The sequence below is a fragment of the Capricornis sumatraensis genome, chromosome 5 (genome assembly GCF_032405125.1).
Source record: "Capricornis sumatraensis isolate serow.1 chromosome 5, serow.2, whole genome shotgun sequence".
Classification (NCBI taxonomy): domain Eukaryota; kingdom Metazoa; phylum Chordata; class Mammalia; order Artiodactyla; family Bovidae; genus Capricornis; species Capricornis sumatraensis.
In genome coordinates, this window is record NC_091073.1 from 20415700 (window position 1) to 20433797 (window position 18098).

At 41.0% G+C, this 18098-nt stretch overlaps 1 protein-coding gene across 1 annotated transcript in view; it reads left to right on the forward strand.

Moving 5' to 3' along the window:
* The window catches only part of UMAD1 (UBAP1-MVB12-associated (UMA) domain containing 1), a 255259-nt gene that overhangs the window by 33558 nt on the left and 203603 nt on the right, over positions 1-18098 (forward strand). The window contains exon 2 of the mRNA XM_068973060.1: positions 4097-4196. Within this exon, the coding sequence (XP_068829161.1) occupies positions 4115-4196 (82 nt within the window). The 5' untranslated portion in view covers positions 4097-4114. The remainder of the gene's footprint in view (positions 1-4096; positions 4197-18098) is intronic.

Below are 18098 nucleotides of genomic sequence, written 5' to 3' on the forward strand. Positions count from 1 at the left end.
GAGTCGTCTCCAACACCACAGTTCAAAAGCATCAGTTATTTGGCGTTCATCCTTCTTGATGGTCCAACTCTCACATCCATACATGAATACTGGAAAAACCATAGCTTTGACAAGACAGACCTTTGTTGGCAAAGTAATGTCTCTGCTTTTAAATGCATTTTCTAGGTTGGTCATAGCTTTTCTTCCAAGGAGCAAGTGTCTTTTAATTTCATGGCTGCAGTCACCATCTGCAGTGATTTTGGAGCCCAAGAAAATAAAGTCTGTCACTGTTTCCCCATCTATTTATGATGAAGTGATGGGATCAGATACCACGTTCTTCATTTTTTGAATGTTGAATTTTAAGCCAGCTTTTTCACTCTCCTCTTTTACCTTCATTGAAAGGCTCTTTAGTTCTTCGCTTTCTCTCATAAGGGTGATGTCATCTGCATATGTGAAGTGATTGATATTTCTCCCAGCAATCTTGATTCCAGCTTGTGCTTCATCCAGCCTGGCATTTCTCATGATGTACTCTGCATATAAGTTAATAAGCAGAGTGACAGTATACAGCCTCTATGTAATCTTTTCACAATTTTGAACCAATCCATTGTTCCATGTCGGCTTCTAATGTTGCTTCTTGTCCTGCATACAGGTTTCTTAGGAGGCAGGTAAGGTGTTCTGGTATTCCCATCTCTTGAAGAATTTTCCAAAGCTTGTTGTGATCCACATAGTCAAAGGCTTTAGGGTAATCAGTGAAGCAGAAGTAGATGTTTCTCTGGATTTCCCTTGCTTTTTCGATAATCCAGAGGATATTGGCAATTTAATCACTGCTTCCTCTGCCTTTTCTAAATCCAGCTTGTACATCTGGAGGTTCTCAGTTCATGTACTGTTGAAGCCTAGCTTGGAGTATTTTGAGCATGGTCTTACTAGCATGTGAAATGAGTGCATTTGTGCAGCAGTTTGAACATTCTTTGGTATTGCCCTTCTCAGAGATTAGCATGCAAACTGACCTTTTCCAGTCCTGTGGCCACTGCTGAGTTTTCCAGATTTGCTGCCATATTGAGTGCAGTACTTTCACAGCATCATCTTTGAGTTGAAATAGCTCCACTGGAATTCCGTCACCTCCACTAGCTTTGTTCATAGTGATGCTTCCTAAGGCCCACTTGACTTTGCAGTCTTGGATGCCTGGCTCTAGGTGAGTGAGCACACCATTGTGGTTATCCAGGTCATTAAGATCTTTTTTGTATAGTTCTTCTGTGTATTCTTGCCACTTCTTAATATCTTCTTCTTCTGTTAGGTCCATTCTGTCCTTTATTGTGCCCATCTTTGGATGAAATGTTCCCTGAGTATCTCCTTCTTGAAGAGCTCTCTATTCTTTCCCATTTTTTTCCTCTGTTGTTTTCATTATATAGTTTTCCTCTATTTCTTTGCATTAATCACTTAGGAAGGCTTTCTTATCTCTCCTTGCTGTTCTTTGGAACTCTGCATTCAGTGGGTATATTCTTCCTTTTTCTCCTTTGCCTTTCACTTCTCTTCTTTTCTCAGCTATTTGTAAGGCCTCCTCAGACAACCATTTTGCTTTTTTGCATTTCTTTTTTGGGGAGGTTTTGATCACTGTCTCCTGCACAGTCTTACGAACCTCATATAGTTCTTCAGGCACTCTATCCGATCTAATCCCTTGAATCTATTTCTCACTTCCAGTGTATAATCATAAGAGATTTGATTTAGGTCATACTTAAATGGTTTTCCCTACTTTCTTCAATTTAGGTCTGAATGTGGCAATAAGGAGCTCATGATCTGAGCCACAGTCAGTTCCTGGTCTTGTCTTTGCTCTTTGTGTAGAGCCTCTCCATCTTTGGCTGCAAAGAATATAATCAATCTGATTTCAGTATTGACCATCAGTGATGTTTATGTGTAGAGTCATCTCTTGTGTTACTGGAAGAGAGTGTTTGCTATGACCAGTTCATTCTCTTGGCAAAACTCTATTAGCCTTTGCCCTGCTTCATTTTGTACTGCAAGCTGACCTTGCCTGTTACACTAGGATATTCTGATATGGCCAGAATATATGAAACTGAAATGTGGGGCACTTGATGCCACCAGGAATTCTGCTTTGCTGTCTCTTGTGTTGCTTTGCTAATAGGGACTGTCCTCAGAATGGTACATGTTCTCCCCAACTCCCTTTAGCTTCCTTTCCAGTTGTTTTCTAGGAGTTGTTGCCCTGCCCAAATATATAAAGCTGAATGTACAAAGTTCAGTTCAGTTCAGTCACTCAGTCATGTCCAACTCTTTGCGACCCCATGAACCGCAGCACGCCAGTCCTCCCTCCCTCCACAACTCCTGGAGTTTTGTCCATTGAGTCAGTGATGCCATCCAACCATCTCATCCTCTGTCATCCCCTTCTCCTCCTGCCTTCAATCTTTCCCAGCATCAGGGTCTTTTCAAATAGTCAGCTCTTTGCTTCAGTCCTTCCAATGAACACCCAGGACTGATCTCCTTCAGAATGGACTGGTTGGATCTCCTTGCAGTCCAAGGGGCTCTCAAGAGTCTTCTCCAACACCACAGTTCAAAAGCATCAATTCTTTGGTGCTCAGCTTTCTTTATAGTCCAACTCTCACATCCATACATGACCACTGGAAAAACCATAGCCTTGACTAAATGGACCTTTGTTGGCAAAGTAATGTCTCTGCTTTTAAATATGCTGTCTAGGTTGGTCATAACTTTCCTTCCAAGCAATAAGCATCTTTTAATTTCATGGCTGCAATTGCCATCTGCAGTGATTTTGGAGCCCAGAAAAATAAAGTCAGCTACTGTTTCCCCATCTATTTGCCATGAAGTGATGGGACCAGATACCATATTAATTTTCTGAATGTTGAGCTTTAAGCCAACATTTTCACTCTGCTCTTTCACTTTCATCAAGAAGCTCTTTAGTTCTTCTTCACTTTCTGCCATAGGGTGTTGTCATCTGCATATCTGAGGTTATTGATATTTCTCTCGACAATCTTGATTCCAGCTTGTACTTCCTCCAGCCCAGCGTTTCTCATGATGTACTCTGCATATAAGTTAAATAAGCAGGGTGACAGTATACAGCCTTGACATACTCCTTTTCCTATTTGGAACCAGTCTGTTGTTCCATGTCCAGTTCTAACTGTTGCATCCTGACCTGCATACAGGTTTCTCAAGAGGAAGGTCAGGTGGTCTGGTATGCCCATCTCTTTCAGAATTTTCCACAGTTTATTGTGATCTGCACAGTCAAAGGCTTTGGCCTAGTCCATAAAGCAGAAATAGATGTTTTTCTGGAACTCTCTTATCTTTTGGATGATCCAGTGAGTGTTGGCAATTTGATCTCTGGTTCCTCTGCCTTTTCTAAAACCAGCTTGGACATCTGGAAGTTCATGGTTCACGTATTGGTGAAGCCTGGCTTGGAGAATTTTAAACATTACTAGCGTGTGAGATGAGTGAATTGTGTGGTAGTCTGAGCATTCTTTGGCATTGCCTTTCTTTGGGATTGGAATGTCCAAAGATGGAAGGACAAAGAGGAGAGAGGGCGTGTGTGTGTGTGTGTAGGGGGCAGTGTACAATAATCTCACCAGTACAGATATTTGCCTGATAGGGATTTAAATCTGGCTGCAGTTTTTCCATGAATAGAGCTTTGAGTGTCTGAATCAGATAACCAGCTCTGGAGGGTGTGTGCAGTGCCTTCTTTTCTCAGCTGCCCTCAGTGTCACGTGGCATGATAAGAAATCTGGAGAGGTTTTTTTTTTTTTTTTCCTTTCCTCAATCCAGTGTCCAGTTAATGGTTACTGGGATCCTTTTAGACTTGGTGTTATCTGTTGATTTTAGTTTTACTTGTAGTGATTTCTTGGATTTTTTCCTACACCTTCAGAAGTTGAGAGAGGTTGCAGGATTCAAGGCACACAGAATGTCAAACTGGAAGTCCATGCTCCTGATATTCTGGTTTCGTCTTCTGATACTTCTGTTACCTAAAGAGGGCTCATGTTCTTAAGTCTGGGGATAGAATTCCTAAAAGTACTTATTGTGATCTCTTACATTTGGCTTTTTAGTAAGAAGGGTGAAATTTTCATCTGAGTTTCCCATAATACGATGTTTGCTTCTCTTTCAGGTAACGGCAGAAGCAGCAATGTTTCACTTCTTCAGAAAGCCTCTGGAATCTAAGAAGCCGTCAGTACCCGAGACAGAGGCAGACGGCTTTGTCCTTTTAGGTGAGTGTTTTCCGACTTTGTTGTTTAGTGGCTCAGTTGTGTCTGACTCCCTGCGACCCCGTGGACTGTTGCCCACCAGGCTCCTCTGTCCATGGGATTCTTCAGGTGAGAATACTGGGGTGGGTGGCCTTCTCCAGGGGATCTTCCCCACCCAGGGATTGAAGCCACATTATTAAATGAATGACTTTTGCTTTAAAAGATTACTTGAAAAGTTATATGATTGATTTGAAAATATTTTTCTACTAATTCCAGAATTAGTTGATGTATAGGAAATCTATAAAAATGTGGATCATTAATCACTTGAAATATTGTCATCAAGTCAGACTTTTCTTGTATATCAGTTTAGATGTGTCCTTCAGGTTCAGTTGATAAAATCATCCCATTTTTTTCTATCCAGAAGCGAGTCAACCTTTTTAATTATGAAAAGCCAGAAGTCTTGAAGAATTCTTGATAAATTCAAATTCTGTTTGAAGAAGCAGGGCTTAGTGCTGCTTATAAATCAGCTTCTGAAATTAAATTAGGCATCCAGTAAATAGTTGCTAAATGAGGTACATTTATTTTTTTTATTTAAGTAGAGTTGATTTACAATATTAACTTGCAGGGGTACAACATAGTGGTTGAATATTTTCATAGATTAAGTACCAATAAAAATTATCATAAAATAAGCACTGTTATAACATAATGGCTATAATTGTGCTGCACAGTACATTCTTGTTGCTTATCTCTTTTTATATATTGTAGCCTGCATCTCTTAACCCCATACCCCTAACTCGCCCTTCCCTCTCCCTGTTGGTAACCGCTAGTTTGTTTTCTGTATCTGAGTTTTTTCCTATTTTGCACCTGCTTCACTTGTATTATTTTTGTGATTCCACATGTAAGTGATGTCGTACAGTATTTGTCTTTCTGTGGTTTATTTCACTAAACATAATGCTCTCTGGGTCCATCCACGTTGTTGCAGAATTTCATTCTTTTTATTCGTGTGTGTGTGTGTGTGTGTGTGTGTGTGTGTGTGTGCCACGCGCGTGCATTGCATCTTCTTAATCCAGTCGTGTGTTGATAAGTACGTGGGTTTTCTCTTGTTTCGGCTATTACAGATGGTGCCCCTGTGAGCTTTAGGGTACATGTATGTTTCTGAATTAGTGTTTTCATTTTTTTCCAGCTATATACCCAGGATTGGGATTGCTGGGTCATATGGCAGCTCATTTTCAGTGTTTTAAGGAACCTCCTTCCTGTTTTGCATAGTGGCTACACCAGTTTACATTCCCATCAGGAGTTTTGAAGTACACTTTAAAATCTAAATATGTTAAATAGTGACTCCTGAATCTTAAGACTAGTTTATTTTCTATTATAAAATTAATACCTGCTAGTTATTAACATTTTAGCGGCTTCAAAAAATATTCCTTTCAACCAGATATTATGCTCTTCCCAAGGGGAGTTCTGAAACATGACATTTCCTTCATGTCATTTGTCAATCCCAAAGAAGAGATTGGCAATCTTTGGCTAATTCTTCCCAGCAGTTGTCTTCTCATAGGGCGTTGAGGAGGAGCTAAAACCCAGTGTCCCCTTGGGACATCCATCCTCTTCTACCTGGATTTCCTTCTGCCAGAGTCAGCTCCGTATCTGAGGATTTGCATGAACTCAAAGAGTGTTTGCTCTTGACAGTATTTCTCAGGGTCTCCCTCTGTAGATCCTGGTTCCCTATCAGCCCTACCTCTTCTCTCTATATCTTGGCCTAGTCAGCCCGAGGTCCCCTGGCATTGGGAGAGGCTCTGTGTGTCTTGACAAGTGGAAGATGGCTTTTTGGGTTTGCAGGTTATGTTGAACTTTTAGGTTAGGCCTTCTAAGAGCCAGGCTCACCCCACGCCTCTGACCCACACATCCAGAATGGGTGGGTGGATCTCTACCTCTTCAGCACTTCTCTTCAGGACCTGGTCTCTTGCAGTAAGGACACGGGGGTTTTACCCCTCTGGCCCTCTTCTGCTTCTCGGCCTTAATCTGTGGGAAACCAGAGGAGAGTTTTCCTTGTAGTTAAATGCTACCATAAAATATCCTATCTTTTCCACAGTCATGTTCTGGTAGGCCTGTGGGTTTCCTGGACCTGCCTCCTGGGGCCTGGAACAGGGGCCGTAGGTGAGAGTGGTGAGAGCTGGTTTCTCTCTGACCAGATCCGCTGCGTCTGAGGCAGAGCAGTGGGGCATAGTCTGACCAGGGTTGGTGGTTTTTCCGGGGAGCCTCCTGACAGGGATGAAGTGGGGTGCCACCAACCCAGCTGCTTCTCTGGCCCTTCTTACAGTGTCAGGAAATTGTGCTGTGGCTTCCAAGATAGAACCGGCTCTGTCGTCCCCCACTTCTGTTTCCAGTGCTTCCAGCGTTGCTTCTCTCTAACCTGCCGAATTAGCCCGAGTAATGGAAGATTCAGGGGTGCCTCTGGTCTCCTGTGATGTTTCTGCCTCTTCAGGACTTTCACAATCAGTTCTTTCCGAAATTTGCTCTAGCAATGCCTGGTTCTCCAAACTCTGCTCTGTATTTCTTGTTTTAGAACACCTCTGTGGCCTGGAGAAAGGCATGCAACCCGCTCCAGTATTCTTGCCTGGAGAACCCCCATGGACGGAGGGGCCTGGTGGGCTACAGTCCGTGAGGTCCCATGGAGTGACACAACCGAAGTCACTTAGCACACGGCTGTAATGCACATGCAGAGAGCTGTGTTTTCCTGTTGTCTCATGATTAGAAATAGTGCACTGACGTGTCTGCGAGCACACACAGCTTCTGCAGCTGTGCTTGGAGAACTCTTGATCCGTCTTGCCTTCTTCTGTGGCCTGCCACTTGCAGCATCGGAGAGACAAGATTTAACCACAGCTGAAAAAGCTGCTGGGGCTGCTGTTTCTAAAATCTCCTCCAGTGTCTATCTGGTAGCTGGTAGCTTGAAGATATTTCACTGCCTGTCTTATAACTAGCCCAGCAGGGGTTTCTGTCCCCAGCTGGTGAAGCTTCTGGTGTGGACCCTGCCTTTCTAAGAAAGAGTAGTTTAAGTAGTGGTCTTTAACTGAGGCTCAAAAGACAGAAATGCCAAGATTTGCTGCTTCTTGAGGGAATCTCCAGCCATTACTTCCCTAGTATGGTTTCACAGACCAGCTGCCCCATCTGATGCCTCTCAGCTCTCACGGTGCCTTTTCCCATAAGCTGACACGCTGTATGTTGAGGGAGTCTTTGCAGGGCCATCTTGGACTGAGTGGGATTTAGCTCCTGCACCACTTGTCCTGTGGTTGAGCAGTCACAGGGAGGCACCACCCTGCCCCAGGCTCAGGACTGCAATTTAGTTTCAAGTGTAGCTGGACCCCACACCCTTGTTCAAATGATCCAAGCAAGAGCAGACCCCCACATGTTGACTGAGGCCTCCTGGTCCTTCAGCTGCCATGTCTACTGATGCTTATCTCGGTTTAGTGCCGTTTTTTCCCCCAGGTGTAAAGCTCCAACCCCTCCACCATTTTCCATGAAAAATCCTTGGGTTACTACTGTTCTGTGATTTTTTTTCCTCCTATAATCTTCCAGAAAGTTTTTGTTTGTTTGTTAGTTTTCTTTTTATCTCCTGCTTTCAGGAAGAAAAGGAGAGGACAGAGTGCCCTTCTTGCACCTGGTGTTTGTTCAAGTTTAGCTCAGAATAATCTTTGTGCTAAAGTGGCATATTTTGGGCTGGTATATCTGCCACCCTTCACCATTTGGGGAAGTTACGAAACCTCCCAGGTATCGTTTAGCTTATTTAGAAAACGAGCATGATAACAGTAGGGTTGTTGAGGGGATTAAATTAGTTAATGTGTGTAATATGCTTAGAAGAGCACTTTGAGTGAGGTGGTCATGTTATCTCCATATACAGTGCACGCTAAGTCGCTTCACTCATGTCCAGCTCCCTGCGATGCTATGGACTGTCTGTGGCCTGCCAGGGACTCTGTCCATGAGATTTCCCAGGCAAGAATATTGGAGTGGGTTGCTATGCCTTCCCCGGTGGATCAAACCCAGGGATCAAACCCATATTTCTTATGTCTCCTGCATTGGCAGGCTGGTTCTTTACCACTAGCGCCACCTGGGAAGCCCCCATATACAGAAGAGGACTTGAAAAAGCTCGCCAGTTTACATGGGCCAGATCTGGAATTAGCCCAGGCCTTCTAACTTCAGAGCCTGTCCTCTTAACCACTAAGCTATCCATCTTTTTTTTTTTTTTTTAAGTTATATTATCATTTTAAATTTTGAGACAGTAGTGACATTTTAAGCTCTTTTTAAAAATTTAAATTGTGTTCAATAATTTTAAAATGTTCCTTAACTAACTTTATTATTGAATGGGATTAAAAAATAGTACAAAGGAGAACAGGATTAAATGCAAGAGAAGTAGAAATATGTCTGTCAGTTTAACTTTCCCTGAGTTCCCTAGACAATTAATTTTTAAAAGACAAAGTGCTATGCTTTTTTGTTTTCTTTTTTTTTTTTTTAATAAAAGAGGGTTGCTTGTATTAAACATAAATTTGGCTTTAATTTTGGCTGCCTCAGACTCTCCACTATTTAATATTTTAAATACTTAAAAATATTACAGTAAACTATACTCTCCTTAATGAAGTTGAGATTGAAAGATATAGTCAGCCCTCTATGTCCACAAAGTTCTGCATCAATGAATTCAACCAACTGCAGATTGAAAATGTTGAAAGAAAAAAATCCAGAGTGATCCAGCAAAAGCAAAACTTAAATTTGCCACGTGTCTAGCAACTGTTTACATGGCATTTATATTGTATCAGGTGTGATAAGTAATTTAAAGTATACAGGACGGTATGCGTAGGTTATATGCAAATACTGTACTGTTTTATTTAAGGAACTTGGTGAGCCACTGCAGATTTTAGTAAGGGTCCTGCAGAAACTGAGGGACAACTATACACTGTTGAGTTAGTGAAATATCCTTCCGCGGTTAAAGCCTTAACTGAGAATTGACCTGTAAAAGTCAGGATAGATGATTTGGAATATAGTTAATTATCTTAAAAAATAGGATGGAAAACTGTTTTTAGAAACTGGTCTAAGTTCTTTTTATCATATGGTTCTACATTAACTTATGTAGTATCTACTTTTACTCTCAGAGCCTGCTCTGTGTATGTGTAGAAAGTTTGAAAAATATCACATAGGTCAAATGATAGCTATGAACTGCTTTTATCAACATGACTCCAGCCTTTGGCATATGTGTTTTGGTTATCATGTGTCCACACGTCTTGCTTGGTCCTTTTGTGTAGTAGATACATTGCAGGAAAATAATTGTATGTACGTGTTCTTGTGTGTTTATTAACTTATAAATGATACAACTAAGTGAAGACTTAGATTATATCTATACCAACTTCTTCAGTTCATTTCAGTCACTCAGTCGTGTCTGACTCTATGCAACCCCATGAACCGCAGCACGCCAGGCCTCCCTGTCCATCATCAACTCCCAGACCCATGTCCATTGAGTCGGTGATGCCATCCAACCATCTCATCCTCTGTCGTTCCCTTCTCCTGCCCTCAATCTTTCTCAGCATTAGAGTCTTTTCAGATGAGTCAGTTCTTCGCATCAGGTGGCCAGAGTATTGGAGTTTCAGCGTCAACATCAGTCCTTCCAATGAACACCCAGGACTGATCTCCTTTAGGATGGACTGGTTGGATCTGCTTGCAGTCCAAGGGACTCTCAAGAGTCTTCTCCAACACCACAGTTCAAAAGCATTGATTCTTCGCTGCTCAACTTTCTTTCTAGTCCAACTCTCACATCTATACATGACTACTGGAAAAACCATGGCTTTGACTAGACAGACCTTTGTTGGCAAACTAACGTCTCTGCTTTTTAATATGCTGTCTAGGTTGGTCACAGTTTTTCTTCGAAGAAGCAAGCAACTTTTAATTCCATGGCTGCAGCACTGTCTGCAGTGATTTTGGAGCCCAAGAAAATAAAGTCTGACACTGTTTCCACATCTATTTGCCATGAAGTGATGGGACCAGATGCTATGATCTTAGTTTTTTGAATGTTGAGCTTTAAGCCAACTTTTTCACTCTCCTGTTTCACTTTGATCAAGAGGCTTTTTAGTTCTTCTTCACTTTCTGCCATAAGGGTGGTGTCATCTGCATATCTGAGGTTATTGATATTTCTCCAGGCAATCTTGATCCCAGCTTGTGCTTCATCCAGCCCAGCATTTCACATGATGTACTCTGCATATATGTTAAATAAGCAGGGTGACAATATACAACCTTGACGTGCTCCTTTCCCAGTTTGGAATCAGTCTGTTGTTCCATGTCTGGTTCTAACTCTTGCTTCTTGATCTGAATACAGATTTCTCAACAACTTCTTATCAGTATGGATTCTGTAGAATTTGTTAGACTGTTATCTTACTTGGCCTTTATAACGTATTTCTAAAAAGGTTAGAGGTTAGAGTAAATTATGTTGTTAAGGGTATAAGTTATCTGTATTTCCCCCCTTGACAATACCTTTCCCTCTAGACATGCCTTCCAACTTAATACAAATAGGTTTGAGGTCACAATTATTAAGGTGTTGCTGAAGTCAACACCCCATGACTTGAAACTCAGGGTCCAAGCAGAGCCGAGGCTCTTTTATTGATAATAGGGATATTTGGGCTGCTTGTGCAGAATTAGCTCACTTTTGGACAGAAAGCTTTTTCCCTGTTAGGGTTTCCAAAGCTTTTAGCCTTTGTGAAATATCGAGTGTGCTAAATAATAGTAAGGAAATTAAAAACAAAAAGGCCCAGTGGAAAAGCATCCTTTCGCTTTAACTAGTTCCTTTTCTCATAAGGAGGTAATAACTATTCGTTCAATCAGTAATGAAATCGAAGTAATCCTCTAGGGTACTCATTTTACACAAAAACAAACTGCAGTTTTCTTTTGTACCACTGGGTGGCGGTTTTTCTTAGTCTTGCACTACTGTTTAAAACCCCAGCAAGCCTTGTACTATTTGTAATTACCAGGGTTTTCTTCTGTTATGACATGTTTAATTGTGCTTTTAAGACATTATCTTTAGGTTGATTACAAATTTACTACTGTAGTATGCAACCACTTATTTTAAATTAAGCAAAAGAGTATCTCTTGCCTAGATGTTGGCATAAAATCCTTCCAAAACGAAGACAAAGGCATGAATTAGCTTATCATATTCTAGAAAAAAAGAAAAATAACAGCAACCAAGAAAAGTCACAAAAAATAAAGTGGAAAGGATTATTGTCTGTTCACCAACATTGGTGACCAAATAGTGAATGTAACTTTAGAGCAGTCAAAATGAAATTGGGCAAACACCATTAAAGAGATTAAAGGGCTTGGGTTACAGTAAAACTAAAGTTCATCGTGTTTTTCCGAATATGCAGGTGCTCCTTAAAACTATAGCCTAAGAACTTCTAGCTCCCATTAAGCTAATTATTTTGTAAAACTGATTGAATTTAGAATCAGTTTAGTAATTCACCCCAGCTTGGATTTCTTCTTTTAAGTACTGACACTGAAGTGTGTACTTGAGTCTCACCTCTGTTTGCCAGTTTAAATGGTAAATCAGGTTTTGGGAAATAGTGTGTTAGTTCTAAGGTTGTCTCCTACTGAGTTCCCCATGGTGGGAATCATTGAAACCATGTATACACACTAAAGTTAAACTGTCACATTTTTATGTGGAACTTTTTAGGTAGCGTCTTCCTCTCTGTACCCTTGGCTTTATTTAAAAGTGGAAATCTAGTGGTGTATACTAAAAATTGACATTCCAGAGAATAAGGGACAGTAAGTCACTTTGATTCTGTGTAGGACTGAAGGCTTTAATGAAAACAACAGTGACAGAAACTACACAGATTTTCACCCTGTGTTTCCCCATCCTTACAAGAGAAGTATAACATCTTCAAAAAAAGTGTTTATGGGTAAAAAAAGCAGCCGACCCTATTAATATCTGCTTACCCATGTATTGTGCTATTCAGAAAAAGTCAAATTGCAGTGAATTTACTTGGCAGTCTTTCTGGTTTTTTCTCTTGACCTTTCAATTCTAAAGGAAGTATGCCAGGATTTTCAAGTGAACTCATAACGCAATTGTTTATTTTCCCATTGAGAAATGGTGAGTTGTGTGTATAATGGATAAGGATGAACAGAATTTGCACATTCGTTGGTTCCTGATTCTGGCTCATCTCGTGGCATTCAGAGGTGAAACTGTTGGAGCCAGGCTGACCCCTGTGGGATGTACCACCCTGCCATGTCTCCTGAAGGGTGCAGGATGAGAGGGGGCTTCATGGCGGGGCAGAGGTGTCCACCCAGCTGAGAGGTAGCACAGGCCCCTCTGTGGCACACAGTCGGCTGTGAGTTGTGAGAAAGGGCTCAGAAGACTCAGCCGACTCAGATACGAGTTAGGGATCTGTCTCCCTAACACAGTGAGTCTAACCTTCTTTGGAATTAGGGGGCCGTTTGCAAAAGTCCTGGTGCTGGGGCTTCATCCCTCCATTCTGATCAGACGCACGTGGGGTTTGGTCCAGACACTGACTTTTTTTTCCAGAGTTTCCCCAGATAGTTCTTGTGTGCGTGCAAGGCTGAGAACTGCTGCAGTTCACTCTTCATAATTTAGTTATGGACACTATCAAATCATGTGTTAGAACACTTGAAAAAGACCTCATAAAAATACAAAAGTTACAGTTTTTCTTCCACTGTAGTTGAGCCATAAACAAACAAAACGACAGAAATTCGAGGTAGAACATCTTTTCAAACGTTAAATAAAGAACAGAAAGATTCAGATTTCTAAGGAATGAAATTGGTTTCTTAAATATGTTTAGAAACTTAAAACCTTTTTTTATCAGTAAAGCAGTTGAGAAGCATTTTGTCAACTTAATTATACAAATATGAATTCCAAGTGGCTTCTAACTGTCTTTGGCCATAGGGTATCTAATCTAGAGTAACTTTAGGTAAATTTATTTGACAAATTAACATCTGTGAACTCTTCAGAGCCACTCTGATATAGTTTTTCTTTGAACTGAAGCCATCAGGCAGTCAGATTTTTAGTCCACTCTTTGGGGTAGTTGACTGGTTTACTGTGGTACTGTTTCCTGGAGGACACTTTTTCAGCACACCTTCAGTAGGCAGAAAAATTCATGTGTGCTCACCATAGTCCATAAATGGGTTTCCTCTAGCATTTACTCAGAGGCTTTCATAATGTTATATCTTCCACATCTGAGACCACTTTAACTGAAAAATTGTGATGAATAGCTTTGATAGTTTCACTTCAAGTTTATTCTTATTTCATTCTGTTAAGGAAATAATGGGGATGAGAATCTAAGTAGAATGTACACTTATGAGCATTGTAATTTGTACTAGTAATTTAGATAGGGTTGGAAGACCTAAATATTGTCTTGCTAGTAATTTTAATAATGCTGCAATATTGTTTTATATTTAAGTGGTTGTCTTATTCAGTATCTGTTTTTTTCTCATTGTATACAGACAAAGCATACTATGAAGGGAAGAGTTCTTATTGAGGTCACACATTAATCTTTCTGAATGTGAATTTCTGAGAATGTGTCTTCTTTCAGTATATCATGATAGAATTATGGTGGGACCTCAAAATAGCATTCTCTAGTAAACTAAGCCAGAAGAAAAGCTTTTTTTAAACAGTTGTTTTTGTTTTTCATATTTAGTACATAAATTTAGAGCTTATCCGTTGGTTAATAACACTATATTACATTATATATTGTTGTTCAGTCACTGAATTGAGTTCTTTCAAGAATATACTTCACTTTGATTCTCCCAGGAGCCTGGGAGATCTGATAAAGTTACTAAAACTCATACTACAAGAAAAACATCTTAAATTAGTGTAAGATGGTCTTTTCTTGTTGTGGTAGTCATCAGGTGAACATTCTGGAGCACTTTTCTGTCTTGGACACTCTGCTCCTTGTTTAAAAAAGAAGGCAGATTTATGGGCTTGACCCATAGCTAGTAAAATAGAATCTTTGTAACTATAACCTAAGAATCAGCGTTTTTTTTTTAAAAAAGCATTGCAGGTGATTTTTATGCAGGCTAATATTGAGAATCACTGTAATAATTCTTTTATAAAGTGTGGCAGGAGAGCAAAACATTTTCAGGTGGTGGGAAAGGCTGTAACGTATGTGCATTCAGAAGAATCTGGAACATATTCAGGGCCAGTAAGCAGTTCTTCAGGAGAGAGGGTATGTCGGGGCCACTGGTGAGGAACTAGTCTAGAACTGGGATTTGCAATGGGCCTGTGTGCCATTCTGGGACATTAGAATTCTCTCCTGTTGTGAGTAATGAACTATCAGATATCTGACCATTGTAACACAGTGAAGTATTGTTTGGGTTTTTATTTTATTGGAAATGTGTTAATTTTAAAAAATGGAGCTAATTTAATAATTTCATCCAATTGAGAATTGTTTTTGAATGGAAAGAATGATCACCTCTTGAATGCATGGCTGAGGCAGTGTGCACACACACTCATGCCGGGTGGACGGGATATGACAAGGAGAGAATAAGCCAGTGAACTGTGTGGGGCCGCCACGCTGCAGTCACTCTCTCAGACACTTCCAGTTGCGCCTTCTCCACATCTGTTAGTTTCAACATAGTGTAGGAATAGATAGGAATAGAAGCTGCTAGTTCTCTTTCTGTATCTGCTGCTCTCCAGTTCTTTGCTAGTGGCGTTTTAGCTGGCCACGTGGCCATTTTGTGGTTGGATGTGGAATTTTGATGAAATTTCTGGGCCACGTGATATAAGAAGGAACGTTGTACTGCAGGTTTTATGGAACCTTTTAAAAGCACAGCTGGTGTGTACCTTCCATCTCTCCCCTGCCCCTAACTTTTCTCACCCTGGAGTACGGATATGATGGTTTGATGGTGGACAAGCCACCATCTTGGATCATGAAGACTAGAGAGTGCATTGTGAGGATAAATGAAGAATAAGTGGGGAAGAGCCTGGGTCCTTAAAAAGACCATGGAGTAGCCGCAACAGCCCCATTATGCTTGCCTTTGAATTGCTTTTATGTGAGACAGGGATAAACTTGTGTGTGAGCCACTATTTCTTCTTGTCATCTGCAGATGACCAAACCCAGGTACTGAACTGGAAACCATAATATTCAGATTCCAAGTTGCATCATTTTCTTGCTGTGGATCAAGCAGGCTCCTTAGCCTTTCAGCCTCATTTTCCTTCCGTACAAAAAGTTAATAGCATTATGGCTTCCTCACGACCTTGTTAGAGAAGAGGAATGAGAGGAAACTTCACACCGATTTCTTCACTTACAGAAGTGAGAATAAGAAGTTCACTTGCTAATCCTGATGAGCTCAGCGACACGCTAGGGAGAATGATTCCGAGCCAGCCTCTCTGGGCTCAGCTGGAGAGAATGCAGTGATCATTACTACCGTAGATTGTAGGCAAGGGAATGGTAAGCACCCTGTGACCCACAGGTCTTTCTTCCACTCAGCCTGGAAGGCCACTGCGTGCTTGTGCGAGGAGTCCAGCAGGTAGTCCATTCATATCCACTGAGCGCCAAAATGTTTAGCGTGCGTTAACTAGTGGGACGTTATTAAAGAATTGAGAAATGCTGCTACACTCTGGTTATCAGTAAGTTAGAAACTGATTCACTCCCTGCTATCAGTATTTTCATCAAAAATGGCATATACTTTTATGGCCATGCATATATGTGTGTGTATGATATTTTTAATGAGAAGTATTAAGTATACTGTACTAAAGCTTTACATGGTAGTATTAATGACTTAAAAACATCATTGTTCTGAGATTTTTTTAGTATTCAAAGTCAAATAGCTCAGCCCTAAACTTATGAAATGACTTATTTTTATTTCTGGCATCTTTTATTTCCTGATGCACAAGCTGAAAATATGCTTGGCAGTGCCAGAGGAAAACTGTAACCCTTAAAATAGTTAGATGGATTGCTTAAAGGAATTGATAACTGTGACAATCAGTGATTGTCCTTGTTGCTATCACTGTGTTAGGGGGTCTTAGCCATGATGAGTTTGAAGGCCTGAATGGAGTGCTCTGGAAGCCTCCTGAAATTATAAGCAGAATACTGTGTTTGCATTTTTGGGTGAGAAGGGTCTCTGAATTTTATCAGTTTCTCAAAGATCTGTGACCCTAAAAAGGTTAAATAGTGACTTTTCTATCTATGGCTAGGTATACCAGTGTTTACTAGCCACTTGGGCTGTGGTATGTTAGGGATTTTTTTTATGTCAGAGACAGGTTACATCCTATTGGCTGCTTTTACTAATTTGGGTTCAGAAAATAGACTGGTTTTTGAGCAGCTAAATAAAAATTAGGGACTAATTACTACTAGTAAGGTATATAGCAGATAAGAGGTGTCTGTGAGGAGGTTACAGTCTATGTCACAAGGGGTGCAAAAATGAAAGCCAGGCAACATTACAAAGCAGTAATGCCAAACACTTAAAAGCCGTTTGGCAGGGTGGCTTATGCCATGGTGGCCTCAGACAGTGCCTTAGTTTGGCATTGTTTCCCTGTCTTACGCTGTCAGTTATACTCAGTGTGAGTATATCTACTTTTCCAGGGATGCTGTCAGGACATGGTGCTGTAACTAGGTTTTTCTCATTCAGAGAACTAAAAAAATAGGTAAATGAGAATGGATATGTATAGATCCCAAACTGTAGTTGGGGAGTGTTTTTACTTGTTATCTTAAACATATAATTCGTAACTAGTAATGACAGGTTGCTCTTGGTTTACCTCTACGTGGACCTCTCATTATTTGAACCAGGATGTTTTTCTGCTGCCAGGCTCAGGGCCCAGTGTCCCCTTTGTGCAGAGTGCCCGGCCTGGTCCACTTTGTCCGTATCCTGTTACAGTCAGATCCCACATGAAATCTTGCCTTTTGGTCTCTAGAGAGCTCTGTCTTTGATCTCATGGTATACATTTTCTCCCATCATTTATTTGCTTCTTAATCACATAGCAGCTCCTATATCGTTGTTTTATAATGTTATTTAAACTTTTTAATGTTTTGCCACTTAGAGGGTAGCCATACAGATCCCTTGTCTGCTGTGTATCTTACATGATAGTCAGCATGAGGATTTCCATAAAATAAATCCTCCATCCATAAATTGTTAACAGGTTTTGAAAGTATTAGGCGCTCAGTCATGTCTCACTCTTTGGGACCCCATGGACTGTAGCCCACCAGGCTCCTCTGTCCATGGGATTCTCCAGGCAAGAGTACTGGAGTGGGTTGCCGTTACCTTCTCCAGGGGATCTTCCCAACCCAGGAATCACACGCGGGTCTCCTGCATTGCAGGCGGATTCTTTACTGTCTGAGACACCAAGGAAACCCCAAAACAGGTTTTGGAATAACTTCTAAATCACTTAGTATTTGGTTAGAAAACTTGGTAATGACTTCTATTAAGGTATTTTCCACCGAAAATATACCTTTGTTTGGCTTCTGTCACCCATCTCCTGGACTTAAATTTTACAAATTTTAGTTATTAATGCAAAATAAAGTAAGTATTCAGAGCAGTTTCGCCTGCCTCAAATCCATGCCCCGTTCTTCCACACCTCAAAGGATGCTCCTTCCTCTGTGTGGCCATGTGTTTCAAGAGAGACTGGCTTTCCTTCCAGCCATGGGAGGGCAGTTCCGATTTGTCTCTGCCAGTCAGGGTGGTCCTGTCCACCTTGCCAGCCTGGACACCTGTGACCAGTCTCACTAGTTGGACCTGAAGGGCTCATAGGCAGACCCTGCAGAGACAGCCACCCCTCCCCTGGCAGCTGTTTTATCTCGATGAAATGCCTGATGCGTTTATGTCCATTGTTGCTCTCTTTGCTGAGGAGGGGTAGCCTGAGACAGAGGAAACATGTTGGCAGAATAAAATGTGGAAGCCACCTGGTCCGCAGTGACACTGCTGAACTAATCTATTCACTGATGAGCTTCCCTG